The sequence below is a fragment of the Carlito syrichta genome, unplaced genomic scaffold, assembly GCF_000164805.1.
Source record: "Carlito syrichta isolate Samal-C Ts95f unplaced genomic scaffold, Tarsius_syrichta-2.0.1 Scaffold303646, whole genome shotgun sequence".
Taxonomy (NCBI): domain Eukaryota; kingdom Metazoa; phylum Chordata; class Mammalia; order Primates; family Tarsiidae; genus Carlito; species Carlito syrichta.
Window position 1 is genome coordinate 120,539 of NW_007247742.1, and position 18,490 is coordinate 139,028.

Sequence of the window (18,490 nt, forward strand, 5' to 3'; positions counted from 1 at the left end):
CAGAGAATGAGATCAATATATAAGTGTGGGAAACATCTAACAAAAATTCATGAAAAGTCTAATTTTTAGTTTTAGCAAAAACAGGGTACTAGGTAAGCTTAAACAACTGCTTTAGGCAACAATTTCAAGATCTTCTGAAGCTTCTAATATGTAGCAACAATAATAAACTTTCATTTCAGCCACTTTACTGTTTTGATTCATTCTACGATCAAGGCACGCTGACAAAAAAAGAGCTTACTTCTAGGTAATCAAATAGAAAAAAAGAAAAGAATACAAATTTGCTTGTATTTCTAATATCTTAAGATATTTTAGCTAACTACCTAGGTACAAATTGGTACCCAATAACTAGTATGATTATATAGTATTCCTGAACAGCATAGAGATATATATATCCAGATTTAGGTTTAGGTTATTTCTATTCTAATACATCATGTAATAAATGAGTACCTTATTTATGATAAGACCACTTACCTGATGTCCGATTCTCTTCTGACTGTTTCAAACTCAGCTGCTTTTCTCTACTGCTGGTTAAATACTTTCTTGAGGGATCTGTCATAGCCTTGTTGTTCCTACAGTTAATAATTTTAAGTAAACATAGCATAGGTGTATAAAGACATTGTTCCTAATTTTAAATAGCTGTCACTAAAATATTTACATGTCATGTCAAATTCATTGATATACCTGAAAGTTAAAGTACAAGATTGTTAAAGACTCAAAAGGTCAATGATATAAACAAATGAGAATTATAAAAATAATTTTTCATTACCAAGTCAAGAGACAATCCAATCCATGACTGATAACCAAGCAAAAACAAAGGAGCATTTTCTTTATACAAAAGTCAAATCAGAGACAACAAGATTATATAGATTTTCTTGGCTAAAAGGAAGACCAAATGAAATGATTCAGCTACTAAGACCAAAAGAATCAATTAAAAAGTAAACTGTGCTGAATGGGATTACTCATGCATTTAATCCCAGCACTTAGGAAGGCCAAGGTGAGAATGCCTGAGCCCTGGAGTTTGTGACCAGCCTGAGCAACATGGTGAGATCTTATCTCTACAATATACCAAAAAACAATTAGCCAGGTGTGATGGCACGTGCCTGTAGTCCCAGCTACTCAGGAGGCTGAGGCAGAAGGATTGCCTGAACCCAGCAGGTCGAGATTGCGGTAGCCATGATCGTGCCACTGCACTCCAGTCTGGACAACAAAGACTCTGAACTCAAAAAAAAAAAAAAAAAAAAGCTGGGTCAAGTGTGGTGGCTCATACCTGTAATACCACCACTTTGGGAGGCTGAGGCGGTAGGATCACGTGAGCCCAAGATTTCAAGACCACCCTAAGCAACATAGTGTGATCTTGTCTGTACAAAAAATAACTAAAAAATTAGCTGAGCAAGGCGGCACACGCCTGTAGCCCCAGCTACTAGGAAGACTGAGGAGGGAGGATTACTTGAGCCCAGGAGCTCGAGGCCGCAGTGAGCCATGATCATGTCACTGTACTCCAGCCTAGGTGACAGAGTGAGATCCTGACTCCAAAAATAAATAAATATACTGTTTGAGTTTGGTTGTTTATAGGTTTAAAAAGTAAAACAAGTAAAAATCAAAATATTCTTATATTCTATATAACATCATCTCAATTTCTATTGATTAAAGTATTTTAAGTTCATGAATACAAAGTTAAAATTTCTTAAACAAGTCCCACTTCTCCCCTGTAACATTCTCAAATACTTAAAATCCATAAGTAGACAAACCATCCAAATAAATATTCATGTTCAGATTAAAAGTGCTAATTTAGGGGAACCATCATGAAATAAGCCTATAGTAAACAATGTAGGTGCGCCACCCAGATATTCTCTCTTCCATCCCTCATACCAACTTAGGTGTGTTTCTGACAGCTAGTACCTAGTGCTCTTCTTCACAGGATTGCCATCAAGTTACTAGATATACTATGCCTGCAATGTCAAAGTCACGAGTAAGGCCAGGTGCTAGAGTATAGAAGTCCAGCTCCCTTGCCTTGGATTAGAACAACTTTACGGTGGAAGACACAAAATAGATTTCTTCCATAGGATCAGGATAAAGCCTAACCTTCATCACCTTGCATGAGTTTTGAGAGCACACTTATGCTCTGTTTTCTGCCCTTCACTATCTTGCTTTTCTCACTCCCTTCATGGTCTTCCCTGGGAGCATTTCCTTATTAATTCACTTGCACACTAATCTGCATTTGAGACTCTACTTCTGGGGAACATAATCTACAACAGCTGATACTAAAAGTAGACCTAAGAAGCACCCTCTAAGGATAGGATTCTGGAATTTGACAGTGGCAACAAAAATTATATTGGTGACAGTAATACCTCTAGTACCTATAGTGTTACAATGGCTAAGATTTTAGTTTGGGTTGAATTAGGATGAACTAAGTAGAAGAGGATACAGTTCAGGCAGTATCTCTATTTTAGAAATGTGGCTGAATGATTACGTAATGGATCTTTTATTGGTGTGATGGGAAAGTTCTGCAACTAGATTATGATGATGCAACACAACTCAATAAATATACAAAATCATTTAATTACAGACTTAAAACAGGTGAACATTTTTTTTTGAGTCAGAGTTTCACTCTGTCACCCAGGCTGTAATGCAGTGGCATGTTACTGAAACCTTGACTTGCTGGGCTCAGGTGATCCTTCCTCCTCAGTCTTCCAAGTAGCTGGAACTACAGGCGTGCACCATGATACCCAACTAATTTTTTTATTTAACTGTAGAGATGTGGTCTCACCAAGCTGCCTAGGCTGGTCTCAAATCCCTTCATTCAGGCAATCCTCTGGCCACCACCTCCCAGAGTGCTGGGATTATAGGTGTGAGCCACAGCGCCTGGCCAAAACAGTTCAATTTCACAGAATGCAAATTGTACCTCAAAAAAATTGTTTAAAAATGTCCCAAATTATTCTTCTCCCCATAGCCAAGTCTCATATCAATAAGTGCAATCTACTGCTCCATTCCTTAATGGGCTGGTTCTGTGATTTCCTTTTCTGAAAACAATGTGTCAGAAGTAACAGTATGTCTGTTATGATCCTAAACCTAAAGATTTTCATTCATTCTCCTGGAACTTTGTCACTACTATATGAATAATTCTATGCTGGTCTGCTAACAGTGAAAGACATATGGTCCAATCACCCTCATCAATTTAACAGGCAGTCATATGAGTAAGGCCATGCTAGTCCAGCCAATCCCTAGCAAGCCCATCTACTGACCACAGATGCATGAACAAAATCAGAAAATCCAGGCACAATCAGTCAAGCTGAGCCCAAGTAAGAACCACCCAGGTAACCATAAACTCATAAGCAATAATAGTTACTATTTCAAGTTGCTAAATTTTAGAGTGGTTTGTATATAGCAACAGACAACTGCTACAAGCGATATGGGGTAAATAATCATGAAGACCACAGAGGCTGGGCATGGTGGCTCATGCCTGTAATCCCAGCACTTTGGAAGGCCAAGGCAGGAGGATCACTTGTACCCAAGTTCAAGACCAGCATGTGCAACACAGTGAGACCTCCTCTACAAAAAAAATTAAACAGCAAAAATTAGCTAGGCATGGTGGCATGTGCCTGTAGTTCTAGCTACTCAAGATGCTGAGGTGGGAAGATCATTTCAGTCTAGGGGTTTGAGGCTACAGCGAGCCATGATCGTGCTACTTCACTCCAGTCTAGGCAACAGAGTGAAACCCTAATTCCAAGAAAAAAAAAGACTAAGAAACTGGTTGGTTGTTATGAGTATTGACCAATTCAAGACAGAAGACAGGCTCAACTAACCACTTACCAATTTAAAGGACAAAGACAGTGAGTGTGTAGAGTCGCCCACACACAGGAGAGTTGCAGCCCAGAACTTTAGTTTTGTAGAGCAAGATCATGCTGCCTGCAGCAGAAAATTATACCTCATCTGTAAAGTATGGCATATTACTCTTGGCATATTACTAGACCCTGGAAGAGATTGAGCATCTGATGACTGGTCATCAAGGGTCCATGCAATCAGAGCTAACCATCATAAGATCAGGAGAGTATAACAGCAATTCATGATAAAAGAGAATCAGGTATACTGGGATTGGGCCCAAGTAAACAGAAATGGATAACAAGAATAGGCCATACGGGCACTCCCTATGACAAGGTAAAACAAGAGGAATAAACATGGACCTGATTCAGTTGGTACACTGGTACAAACTGAAAATGAACTATTGCTGTGCTATAGCCCCACTAAGGGACTGTCTTGAAAGACAGTGGTGGCTGGGCACAGTGGCTCATGCATATAATCCCAGCACTTTGGGAGGCGGAGGCAAGAGGATTGCCTGAGTTCAGGGATTCGAGACCAGCCTGGGCAACTTGGCAAGACCTTGTCTACAATAAATCAAGAAAAATTAGCCAGCCATAGTGGCGTACAACTGCAGTTCCAGTTACTTGGAAAGCTGAGGTGGAAGGATTGCCTGAGCCCAGCAGGTAGAGGCTGCAGGGGCCATGAGTGTGCCACTGCACTCCAGCCTGAGCAACAGCGTGAGACTCTGACTCAAAAAAAGAAAAAAAAAAAAAAAGGCAGTGGTAAAGGGAAATCCTCCACTGTGCAGAGGTTTGAGAGGTATACCTCACATAGTCCACTTTATGTGTGAAGAGAGAAGTGGGTGATGCATTGCTGGGTGGTGACAAATGATTTGAATGAATGGTCAGGGGTCTAGAAGGGAAGCCTGTAAAATCAAAGCGAAATTATTTATGGAAGAGGTGCACTATAAGGACAGACTTATAGGATTGTGTACAAAAGATGAAGATGTTTCACAGGTTAATTCTCACCAGAGAACAACACTGAAGAGACACTAAACAAACAGCAGGATAATTTGTCCAGTGATGTCAACCAATCTCTGTACTTAGCTATTCGAATACTTCTGCAAAGGGCCCATGAATAATAAAACAGTCATGATGGCAGAGATAGAAGCTATAGAATGGGCTCCCCTTCACCAAGATTTATCTACTGTTGCTTCTGCATGGCCAACTGGTGAGCAGCAAAGACTGATGCTAAGCCCTGATCCAACAGCATCCCTTGAGGAAACCAATCAATCATGTGGTAGCAAATCGATATATCAGATTCCTTCCACCCTAGAAAAGATAACAACTAATGTTTACTGGGATTGACACATATTCAAGGTATAGTAGTCACCCCCATATCCTCAGAGTAGATATTTCAAAACCCACAAAGGATGCCTGAAACTGTGAGCAGTACCAAATTTTCAACTGCCATTAGTTTGAACACGTTTCTGTTCATGTCGTCCATCCACAGATTTAATGCCTTTTCCATTTTAACTAAGCATTTATCCTGCACTATGACCACAACTTTTGCAGTTTGAGATCTGACATCAAAACTAGCACAGATTTGGCCAGGCGCAGTGGCTCATGCCTGTAATCCCGGCACTTTGGGAGGCAGAGGTGAGAGGAATGCCTGAGCCCAGAGGTTCAAGACCCACCTGGGCAATATAGGGAGATCTCATCCATACAATAAATCAAAAAATTAGCCGGGTGTAGTGGTGCATGTCTGTAGTTCCAGCTACTTGGAAGGCTGAAGCAGAAGGATTGCCTAAGCCCAGCAGGTTGAGGCTGTAGTGGCAATGAGTGTGCCACTGCACTCCAGTGTGGGCAACAGCATGAGACTCCAACTCAAAAAACAAACGAACAAACAAAAACCTAACAGATTTCTTTTTCCTTCTTCACAATTTCATGAATAGACAATTTGTTCTTACTGTAGATCTTAGCACCCTCAGCATACAACTTTTTTTCTTTCCTTATTAAGTCAAGAGTTTTTATCTTTTCACTTAACGAAAGCACTACACAGCTTCTCTTGGAATACATGAATTGCAGTCACACTATTCTTGGGCTTTGGGTAATAATTATTAAGTAAAATAAATTATTTGAACACAGAACTGCAATACTTCCACAGTTGATCTGATAACTAAGATGGCTAGCTACTAAATAACTAATAGGCGGATAGCACATACAGTGTGGAGACACTAGACAAAGGGATGATTCACATCCCAAGCCAGACACAGTGAAAAAGCTCAAGATTTCATCATGCACACAATTTAAAATTTACAAACTGGGAGCAGGTGAAGTGACTTAAGCCTATAATCCCAGATCTTTAGTAGGCCAAGGTGGGAGGATCACTTGAGGCCAGGAGTTCCGGACCAGCCTGGTCAACATAGCAAGACGCCATCTCTACAAAAATTAAAAGAAATTAGCCAGGTATGCCTGTAGTTTCAGCTACTTGGGAGACTGAGGCAGGAGGATTACTTGAGACCAGGAGTTCGAGACTGCAGTGAGCTATGATCATGCCACTGCACTCCAGTCTGGGTTACACCAAGACCCTGTCTCAAAAAGAAAAAGCAACAGCAAAAAAAAGTATGAATTGTTTATTTCTGAAAATTTCCAAGTAATAATTTTTGGACCAATGTTGACCATGGTTAATGGAAACCACAGAAAATAAAATCACAGATAAGGAGGACTACTGTATATATTTACCTTTCCTGTCCACAGTGCTTTGGCCAGCATTACTATCCAAGGGTTCATAAAAGTATCTCATTCACTAACATGGAAAGTCACATATTATCTTGGAACAAGAATTCCACTTTGCAGAACAGGAGGTACAAGGGCATAAGACCAGAAGAGCCATTGTTCCTACCACATATGGTATTAACTCAAAGCTGCTGGCATGAAGTGCTGAAATACTCTTTAAAACTGCAGCTTAGAGATGATCTCATTAGGAAAAGGATACCCTTCAAAATACCAACAGAATGTTACATTTATAGAGAAGTATGAGTGGTCCCACTTACCATTATTTTCAATATCTCACCGGGAGATTTGTATGTCCTGTCACTTCAGTTTAGATTTTATGGGTCCTGGTTTTTAACCAAGGGGCACAGTAAGAGAACAATTTGGCTACTACCTAGTTATTCTGAGCTCCTCATGTAGGCAGACCAATAGGCAGAAAAAGGAATTACCATACTGGCAGAAGTAAATTACACTTTGATTATTATAAGGAGGAAGAGTTGCTGCTATATAATGAGGGACGTGAAGAATATGTTTGCAATAAAGGGGATTCATTCACTAGGGTACCTCTTAGTGCTCTCAGGCTCAGTGGCAGCATGGTTCTCATGTAATTGTAGTGGGCAATTACAGCAACTACTGCCTGACAAGCACATGGTGACGACAGACTCAGAGATGAAGATCTCAGTCATGCCACCAGGTAAGCTATCAAGACTAGCAGGAGCATTAGCAGAGGATGCAGGAAATCTAGAATGGATGTTAGAAGGAGATAACAATATCAGTTATACCCCTCAAAGCCATGTGCAGCTATGCACTCACTGTGGCTCTCCCACGAAGTCTCCTTTTTAAAGACTCCATCCCAGAGTGGAGAAGCATTAATGCAAAGAATCAGTGACAAGATGGAACAAACAATACAAGATATGAGTTGATCTAAATGGTACAAGTTGGGGGATGAGGGGAATTATAATACTGTCTTTCCATCTCTTGTAGTGAACAATTGTGATGCTCCATCAGAGTCCCTAAGATCCCTTTTTATCCTTCACGTACTCCCAGTCTGTGTTCAATGTTTCAGCAGACTACACCTACAGTTCTTCTGAGGACTTCATTTGAGGTACTTCAAACATTTTGCTCACCTGGACAGAACCAAACGCCCCTGCCCTGCCCCCAAGGGAAGTGGGTAACCCAAAATTATCCAGTATGGGAATATGAAATCCCAGTCTCCTTGTCTCAAATTAGGACAACACTTGCACAAATATGGGGGGGGGCAAAAAACTTCAGAATTTATTTATTAAATAAACATGTTTAAACTTCAGTCACCTTCAAAATACTCTGTTTGATGCAATACACATATTGAGACACTTTTTCCACTGCTCAAAAGAGTTTTTAAACTTGTCAATTTTGAGGCCTTTTAGTGCTTCTGTCATTTTTTGTTTCAGCTCTTCCACATAGGCAAAATGTTCCCCTTGGGGACTTTTTTTCATCCAGGGAAATAAAAAAAGTTCCCCTTGGGGATTTTTTTTCATCCAGGGAAATAAAAAAAGTCACTAGGGGCAAGATCAGGTGAATAGGGAGGGTGAGGTGTGGAGTTCATGCTATTTTTGGTAAAAAACAAAAAACAAAAAAAAACCCTGCTGAACACTCAGTGCAGTGTAGGCAAGTTGTTGGTTTAAGTCACCTATCACGAAATAGGCAAATGTGTTGAAAGAATTTCCAGGAAAACCCTTCGGGTCCCCTCCCACTGTGGGAGCTCTTTTGTCCTCTCAATAAATCCTGCTTTCTCACACACACAAAAAAAGACAGAATTTCAAAAAAAAAAAATTCACTGAAGCTCAGTGCAGTCTCTCACAGTAACACTAGCTAGTACACTGATGTTGATGGGTTCCTAGAACACATACCTAGTGGGGGAAGGATGTACCATATGGGGCCCACTCTCCAAAAAGATAATTCCGGTTTTTTCAGGGTCCCTCCTCGTATGTTCATCTAGGGTTTGCTTCCAGGAAAACCAAACCTCAATAAATCTAAATGTGATAGTGTAAAAAGTACTAGCCCAAATGGAATTTTAGACGGAACAACTGGGACTTCTAAAAGCTTAGTCATGCAACAGTCCACTATAACTTCCTTCTGGTGCACTTGCCTGTTGTACAGAAACAAGTATGCTTTAAAAAAAAAATCCTACATTTCATAGTGTTCTGGATGAGATTTAAAATAAGGTAATTACATGTAAGTTCTGAAAACTATAAGTGAGGCAGAGGCCTCACTATTCTGCTACACATAATCTTGGTTTTTTTGTACATAATTTCCAATCTTGGCAGTTAGTAGCATGGTTCTAGAGATGATAGCTTTCATGACAGGTTCCAATTTGGCTGATAACTGCATCACAGAACAGTCAGGAGCATTCTTGGTAACCTGGTCTGGGGCATAGCTCTCAAAATCATTCCTGAAAACTTAACTTAGAGCCTATCTTTTCAGTTTTCTAAATGATTCCATTAGCCATTTAAGGCTCATTGTGTATAAACTGGCTAGAGAGGATTTTATTTCCTACAATGGACCTTGAATACACAAATTTTATTACTAAAAGTGGGGTGCTATCATGACAAACCTAAAATACGTAGCACTGGCTGAGTAAAAGGTTGATCACTGTTATGCCTTAGCAAAATAATTAATAAAAACAGTTATAGGAAGGCAGACCTCATACTCACTGAACATATAGCTCTAAAGGAAAAGATTAAGACAATTAAGGACACTGGTCTGTATCACGGCTTCTTATTGCTTTCAACAAGGTCCTATTTGAGACTGATAAATTCAGGGTAGAACTAGTCAGTCTGCATTCAGGGATGTAAAGAAACACAGCTCTCTGTGCCAACAGTCTAGAATCAAAATTGTCTGGTAATTTGAGGCTGTGTGGGATCAAAAATATCCAGCTGTTTCTGATTCTCAAACTGAGGCAATGATAAGAATTAACTAGAGAGGCAGTTTTGTTAAAAAAAAAATCTTTGATATTAATATTAGGGAAAACTGGGTGAGGGGCTTACAGAAACATTCTATATTATCTTTGTAACTTTTCTGTAAATCTAAAATTATTCAAAAATGCAAAAGCATATTAAAAAAACAAATACAAAAATATCAGCCCCAATTAGTTCTCAAGCCTATAAAAGCTTGTTTTACCTTTAAAAAAAATCTTCCGAGCCGGGCTCAGTGGCTCAGCCTGCAATCCCGCACCTTTGGGAGGCTGAGGTGAGTGGATTGCCTGAGCCTGCGGGTTCAAGAACTACCTGGACAACTTGGTGAGTCCTCATCTCTAAAACAAATCAAAAATAAGCCGGGCGTGGTAGCATGCGCCTGTAGTTCCAGCTACTTGGAAGGCTGAGGCGGAAGGATCGCCGGAGCCCAGCAGGTCGAGACTGCGGTGGCCAGGAGCGGCCACTGCACTCCAGTCTGGGCAACAGAGTGAGACTCCAACTCAAAATAAATAAATAAATAAAAATTAAAAAAAAAAAAAAAAATCTTCTAGACTTCTAAAACTTCTAGCCTCCAGGACACTTCTAAACTTGCACAAAGCAGGCTACAAAAGTTATGTGGCCCTGATGAAGAACAGTATTCAAAATCTGCCCCAGTGACAGCTTTCAAAGAAAACAGAAAAAAGAAAATCTACAACAGGGGTCACATGAAGTATAACGGGTAAGGGAACAGAAAGTTTTATTGTGATTATTCTGTACCTACTCTAGCAACGTATAATGACGTGTGCTTGTAGACTAGAGGCAGGATATACAGATTAACTTGTCTTTTAGTTTTGGGGTATCAGACCATGAAGGGCACGGTCCTAGGCATATTTGGACCTTATGGAGAAGACTGCATCTAGACAGAAGGATCACTCAGACATCCTAAACTCTGAGCTAGATATGATATTCACATGAGACTTGGAACCTGTCTCCATTAGGATGAGCATAAGGGTGTTCCATGTATGGGAAGAATGGTTAACTGGGTTATTTCAGTGGCCAGAGGAGTAAACTAAGGTAGGCTATTAGCTAGCTGTCCTCATGTAACCACTGTATCTTTGTGCCAAAATAGTCAAAACTTAGGCATAGTACCCAGACTTTCCCAAAACTTTATATTAACTATGTGACTAATACGATATGCACAAAAGCGGTGTATACAATTATCTGGCCAATGTGATATGCACAAAAGTGGTGTGTACAATTTCCAGTCTAGCAGTATGTACTCCCTTTGCTCCTTTCCACTAACAGGAAAGGAAACATAAAAGTGGACTAAAGCAACTATCTTGGTCCACAAAATGGGAGCTACTTATTAAGGATGACAGATCAACAAGATATAAGGAATCTGATCCATGGTGATTACAGTTTGAGACACCAGTTCTATCACCTACTCAGACTTTTACATGTATTACAGCAGTAAACCAGTTAACATTTAAAGTTTCTGTGGCTTTTCCCCAACTCCCTTCTGAAGTACTGATTGATAACTGTTATTCTCTCCTGAAAGATAACAAAACATTCCTTGCATAAAAAGAAAGAGAGCCGGGCTCGGTGGCTCAGCCTGTAATCCCGCGCCTTTGGGAGGCTGAGGTGAGTGGATTGCCTGAGCCCGTGGGTTCGAGACCCACCTGGGCAACTTGGCAAGACCTCATCTCTACAATAAATCAAAAAATTGGCCAGGCGTGGTAGCATGGGCCAGTAGTTCCAGCTACTTGGAAGGCTGAGGCGGAAGGGTCGCCGGAGCCCAGCGGGTCGAGGCTGCGGTGGCCAGGAGCAGCCACTGCACTCCAGTCTGGGCAACAGAGTGAGACTCCAACTCAAAAAAAAAAAAAGAAAAAAGAAAAGAAAGAGGATTATGAGCTGATAACTGCCTGCTACAGATTCCCTTTTGTTTAACCCAGAAAATGCCTCTGAAAGGCTAATGCTCCCTGCCTAGAACCTAAGTAGGTTCACCTCTTTTTACCCTGAGGCTAATATTTTACACGAGTAAAGTAAATAATAATAATATTTTTAAAGCATAAAGAAGAAGAAGAATGGGGTTCACACTAAAACAGCAGCCAACAAGGAACACTTGTTTAGAGTTCTTCAGCTCTAGTCTTCCTTTAAGCATTGCAGATTTAAAAAAGCAGGATAGGCTAGGCACAGTAGCTCATACTTATAATCCTAGAACTTTGGGAGGCTTAGGCAGGAGGATCGCTTGAGAGTAGAAGGCAAGTCTCGGCAACATAGTGAGACCGTGTCTCTACAAACAAGCAAACAAGGCAGAATAGGAGAGATGCAATGAAATGACCAAAGCAATACCAATGGCCAATTTCCCGCTCTATTGAGCCTACAGTCTATGATCACCAAAACTCTTTAAATTCTGCTGTGCTATCTTTGAAACTCTCATAAATTAAACACAATTTTTCAATTATCTCCAATGGTTATAATTACCAGTAAAATAAACACTGATCTAGTGCCACAAAGGCCCTAAAAGTAGATGGGGCATGGTGGCTCATGCCTGTAATTCCAGCACTTTGGGAGGCCAAGGTGGGAGGCTAGCTTAAGGACAGGAGTTCAAGACCACCCTGGATAACATAGTAAGATCCTATCTCTTAGAAAAATAAAAAAATTAGCCAGGGAAGGTGGTGATTGCCTGCAGTGTTTGGAGGCTAAGGTGGGAAGACTGCTTGGGCCAAGGCATTTGAGGCTGCAGTGATCTATGACTGCACCACCGCATTCCAGCTTGAGTGACAGAGTGAGTCCCTGTCTCTAAAAACATAATAATAATAAAAACAAACAAAAACATCATTCCTTCAATCGTACTCAGTGGTTATAATTACCAGTAAAGGAAACACTGATCTAGTACCATAAAGGCTCTTAAAGCAACTTACGATGATGAATCATTTTCCTTAGGATAATCTTCATTCAACTCTGAGCCAGATAACACTCTTTTCCTCTTTTCAGTCCTACAGAGAGCAGAGATAAAAGGTTACTTTTAAAAAGTCATAATTCATATGACTAAAAATTATAATCTACTATATTCAAGGACAGGAAATGCGACCACTGTTTCTAATTCTTTTTTTTTTTTGGAGTTAGAGTCACTCTGTCGCCCAGGCTGGAGTGCAGTAGCACGCTCACAGCCACCACAGCCTCAACCTGCTGGGCTCAGGTGATCCTTCCGCTTCAGCCTTCCAAGTAGCTGGAACTACAGACACGTGCCACCATGCCGGCTAATTTTCTGATTTAATGTAGAGATGAGGTCTTGCCAGATTGCCCAGGCTGTTCTTAAACAGTGGGCTCAGGCAATCCTTCATTTCGACCTCCTAAAGTGCTGGGATTACAGGTGTGAGCCACAGCACCTGGCCATCTAATTCTTTACACCATATTTAACCCTTTTCCTATTTGTCCCAAAAATACGTGCTGGTGGCGCTTACAGCAGCAGTATTCGTTTACCCCAAGGTAACTCGTAGACTGCAGTTAACCTTACCCCCAAAGTTTGCCACTAAACATCTTGCTTCTATTATTTTTACCATCTATTATCTAGTATATCAATAGGCTAGTATATCGATAGTCTTTGGAAACAAATGACATCCTTCTATTTAGAGCATTTTGTTTTTAGTAGTGGTATTTCCATTTACAAAATATAGTAATTCTCTTTTTCTTTTTTATAAATTCTTTTAGAATTAGAGACAAGTCTTATTAGAAATAATTCCAAGAACAGTTTTTATATTTTTCACATTGAAAAGCTAGTCAGATTTACTTCAGCTTCAAAGAGCATGTTATATAAAATTGAACATGGCAGCAAGACGCATTTTTTTTCCTAAACAGGAAATAGGTTAAATTGATAAACTGTATAGCTGCATGGGCAATATATGTACTGACACAATCACCATATGACAAGTACTTGCAATCCTTTACCAAAAACTGTATTCAACTTCTTTTTCTCCACAAATTATTAGACATTCTAAAAGGCCTATAGGACATTTATAAACAGGTACACCTAATGATGAAGGAAAAAAGTCTTTCCTACCGGTTTTCTAGCAACCCTGATCTAAGAGGTGTTGATGTAGATGTCAAAGAAGGAATCGTCCGAGTAACAGCCATTGCACTTCCTGCTACAGTCTTAATCGATCCTCTACCTGGATTACCAAGTACTTTTCGAAATGGAATATCATCTTTTGTTTCCAAATTTCCTCTTTTTGAAGAGGCCTGTAAGGATAAAGTTTGAGAAGTTAAATCTTCAAATTAATTGAAATACTTTTAGATCAGCAATTGTCAAAAGGGAAGCTTCAAAAAATGCCAATAGAGCCGGGCTTGGTGGCTCAGCCTGTAATCCCACACTTTGGGAGGCTGAGGTGAGTGGACTGCCTGAGCCTGCGGGTTCGAGACCTGCCTGGACAACTTGGCGAGACCTCATCTCTACAACAAATCAAAAAAAAAAAATTAGCCAGACGTGGTAGTGCGTGCCTGTAGCTCCAGCTACTTGGAAGGCTGAGGCGGAAGGATCGCCGGAGCCCAGTAGGTCGAGGCTGTGGTGGCCGGGAGCATGCCACTGCACTCCAGTCTGGGCGACAGAGTGAGACTCCAACTCAAAAAAATTAAATAAATAAATAAATAAATAATGCAAATGGAGTCAGGTGCAGTGGCTCCCCTATCTGTAATCCCACCCCAATGGGAGGACAACTTGAGGTCAGGATTTGGCAACAATGTGAGACCCCCATCTCTACAAAAAATTTTTAAAAATTGGCAGGCATGGCAATGCAGGCCTGTAGTCCTAGCTACTCGGGAGGCTGAGGTGGGAAGATCCATTGAGCCAAGAGTTTGAGGCTGCAGTGAGGTATGATCACACCACTGCACCCCAGCCGAGGCAACAGAGCAAGTACCTAGCCTCTAAAAAAAAAAAGTTGATATGTCTCTAGAGATTTTACCATTATTGGTCTGGGGTGAGGCTTATTCATCAGTTTTTTGGCTTTTATTTTAAGGATTCCAGTTGATTCTAATATATAGTCAGTGTGAGAAACTGAGTGTGTGACATTTATTTTCCTCCAGCGTTCTTGAAAACTTGAAAATTTTACAGGACATCTGGAGGTAGAAGGCAAGAAGCCTGTTTTGAATTCCTAATTTAAAAAAAAAGAGAGAGAGCTGGGCTCAGTGGTTCAGCCTGTAATCCCGTGCTTTGGGAGGCTAAGGTGAGTGGATTGCCTGAGCCCACGGGTTCGAGACCTCATCTCTACAATAAATCAAAAAATTAGCCAGGTGTGGTAGTGCACGCCTGTAGTTTCAGCTACTTGGAAGGTTGAGGTGGAAGGATCACTGGAGCCCAACAGGTTGAGGCTGCGGTGGCCGGGAACGTGCCACTGCACTCCAGCCTGAGTGACAGAGTGAAACTCCAACTCAAAAAAAAAAAAAAAAAAAGAGAGAGAGACACACAAAGACATGGCTCTAATGACCAGCATGGGAACTGATCTTTGGAGAAAAAAATATTCAATTATGATTATGATAAGTCAAGAATGAACAACAATGACATTTAGTTACCATACTTAAAAACCAACAAAATAGTATCATGACTCTTGGGAAGGTTCTAGTTTAGAGTAATCGAACAAATCATAGGGAGAGGGAAGGTGAAATAGAGTTCACCAACAGAAGACTAACCAAGTCTACCCCCAAAGACACAGCAAAAACATTCAGAGAGAATATAGCAATGTAAACTTTAGAGCTTTACACGATACTCTACTAGTTAAGTTTTACAACTCTACATTAAGAACTATGTGATTTCTCTATGAAAGATATGTCCAATTACTTTCTTTTTACAGAATTATAGTCTTAGGATAGGAAATTTTAAAACCTCTAAGATTAAATGGATTAATGGTTTAAAAGTTAAGTTTATTTTCAAGTGGATGATAAATTCTCAAGGCTCAAAAATTAAAGTAATATTAGAAGCCATAGATAGAGAAATCTTACTATCATCCCCTTCCCACCCACTCAGTTCTTATAAATATCCTTCCCTTGTTTTGTTATGCTAATAAAAACAATTTTAAATTATTTTTGCTATGCAAATGATAGTACATTATATGTACAATTTTGAAACTTTCAAAATTTTGACCACAACCCTAAAGAAACATTTTACATCAGAACCTACTATACATACATATAAATAAAACCAAAATAAAAGTTTCAAAAGTCAACATTTACCTTTTGTTTCATTTGTTTCAGTTAGGTTCTCACCCTGTTACCCAGACTAGAGTGAGGTAGCACGATCATGGCTCAGTGCAGCCTCAACTTCCTGGGCTCAAGCGATCCTCCAGCCTCAGTCTCCCAAGTAGCTAGAACTATAGGTACATGCTAACATTTCTAGCTAATTTTTAAATTTTTTTTTGTAGGGACAAAATTTTACTATGCTGCCTAGGCTGGTGTCAAACTCCTGGACTCAAAAGATCCTACCACTTCAACCACCAACAATAATCAAAACAGCCTGGTACTGGTACAAGAACAGGCTCATAGACCAACAGGAACAGGATAGAGATTCTGGAAGCAAAGCCTCAATTTCTCAACCAACTCATCTTTGACAAAATCTCCCCAACCACTGGGGAGAGGAGAACCTATTCAGTAAATGGTGCTGGGCAAACTGGCTAACCACAGGCAGAAGATTGAAACAGGACACCTACCTATCACCATACACAAAAATTAACTCTAAAAGGATCAAATAACTAAACATAAAGCCTTAAACTATAAGAATCTTAGAAAATGCAGGAGACACCCTTATGGAAATTGGAACTGGCAACCAATTCCTGATCAGAACCCTAAGTGCCCATACCATAAGAAATAAGATAGGGGCAACCCCTTTGGGTCCCCTCCCACTGTAGGAGTTTTTGTCAATAAATTCTGATTTCTCAAAAAAAAAAAAAGAAAAAAGAAATAAGAGAGATAAGTGGGACCTTATCAAACTGATAAGCTTCCGCAAAGCAAAACAAACTGTCAAGAGAGTGGGGAGATAGCCCACAGAATGGGAAAAAATAATTGCCAACAGTATATCTGACGAAGACCTAACATCTAGGATCTACAAGGAACTCAAACATGCAGAAAGGAAAAAAACAAACACCCCCCACTAAAAAGTGGGCAAAAGACATGAATAGATACTTCTCAAAAGAAGAAATACGTGCAGCCAACAGACACATAAAAAAGTGCTCAGCCTCACTAATCATCAAAGAAATGCAAATCAAAACCACACTGAGATACCACCTAACCCCAGTAAGAATGGCCTCCTTAATAAAACAACAGATGCTGGCGAGGATGGGGAGAAAAAGGAACATTTCTACACTGCTAGTGGGAATGCAAAGTAGTGCAACCTCTTTGGAAGACAGTGTGGCGATTTCTGAAAGAACTGGAAATGGACCTTCCATATGATCCAGTAATTCCCCTATTGGGAATATACCCGGAGGAACTCAAATCATTCTACAAAAAAGATATCTGCACACGTATGTTTGTTGCAGCTCTATTCACAATACCAAAAACATGGAACCAACGATGCTGCCCATTGAAGCTGGACAGGATTAAAAAAAAAAAGGTAGTACATATGCACAATGAAATATTATGCAGCCATAAAGAAGGACGAACATATGGACTTCGCAGCAACTTGGATGGACTTAAAGTCGATCATACTCAGTGATCTATCACAGAAACAAAGAACAGAGTACCATATGTTCTCACTCATAAGTGGACCTTGAACAATTATAATACTATAAGAAAGGGATCAGCAGTAGTGGGAAACTGTCAGGAGAGAGGGGGTGGGATTGGCAGTTAAGGGAAACTGCTAGGGGAGAGAGGAGCACACCTCATCAACAAGGGTGCCTGCATAATCAGTGTTTGTATACCTAATCTTGAATTGTACCCCACATCTTTAAAATTAAAAAAAAATTCCAACAATTTAAATTCCTACCTACAAATGTATCTCAAAATAATTATACTGAGTGAAGGAAGCCAGACTCCAAACCCCCAAAAATGATATATTGATTCCATTTATTCATATATAAAACTCCAGAAAATACAACCTAATCTATAGTGACAGAAAGCATATCAGTGGTTATTTCTGAACAAGGACCAGAGAGGAGGATTACAAAGTGGGACGAAGACTTTTAAGGGTTATGTTGATTATGGTGATGATTTTAAGGATGTATACATAAGTCAAAACATATCAAACTGTACTTTAACTTATGTACAGTTTACTGGATATTATACCGCAATAAAAATGTCTCCCCAAAAACTTAACCCATAAAAAGAATCTAACAAAAATGAAAATTACTCATTGCTTAGTCCAGTAAATGGACTAAGTAATCAATCTCCTCTTTGCACAGCCAAACAGAACACATAAATTTACTTACAAATGAGTTTCAAAGTTTCTCTCACTTTATGACTGGTTTTCCTTTGCAAAACCAATTAAAAGAGACATATGGACTGCTAAGTTGCAGTAAAAGTATTTACTGGTGCACAGCAAGCCTCACAACTAGCTACATAATATTTATAAAAGAAATACTATTTAAACAGCTAAAGTAGGAAATGGTGGTTCATGCCTGTAATTTCAGCTACTCAGGAGGAAGGCCAAAGAGGGAGGACTGTTTTGAGTCCAGGAGTTCAAGACCAGCCTAGGAAACAGAAAGATCGCCCCATCTTAGAGAGAAAAAAACAAATTATTAATAAAGCAAACAGAAGATCTCAACAAAACAGCCTGGTATCCTATAGTATAGAGGCAATGTTCATAATATAGAACAGGTTCAAAGGGCATCAGAGATAAAACAGCAGCAAAGCATTTATAGGGCTGTTAGTATGTGATACCATATACAGTAGGTTAAGCACTTTTACATGCATTACCTCATGTAATGAGCAACCTTTCAAAATATTATTGCTGTCTCGGTTTTACAGATGAGTTTTGAGGTTCCAGAATACTAAAGGAACTTC

The 18,490-nt window shown here is 39.8% G+C and overlaps 1 protein-coding gene across 1 annotated transcript in view; it reads right to left on the minus strand.

Annotated features, from left to right (window-relative positions):
* USP37 (ubiquitin specific peptidase 37) overlaps positions 1-18,490 on the minus strand; it is a 111,030-nt gene that overhangs the window by 72,783 nt on the left and 19,757 nt on the right. Inside the window, exons 6-8 of the mRNA XM_008058847.1 lie at positions 13,569-13,747; positions 12,430-12,504; positions 472-569 (exon numbers count right to left, since the gene is read on the minus strand). Of these exons, the coding sequence (XP_008057038.1) occupies positions 472-569; positions 12,430-12,504; positions 13,569-13,747 (352 nt within the window). The remainder of the gene's footprint in view (positions 1-471; positions 570-12,429; positions 12,505-13,568; positions 13,748-18,490) is intronic.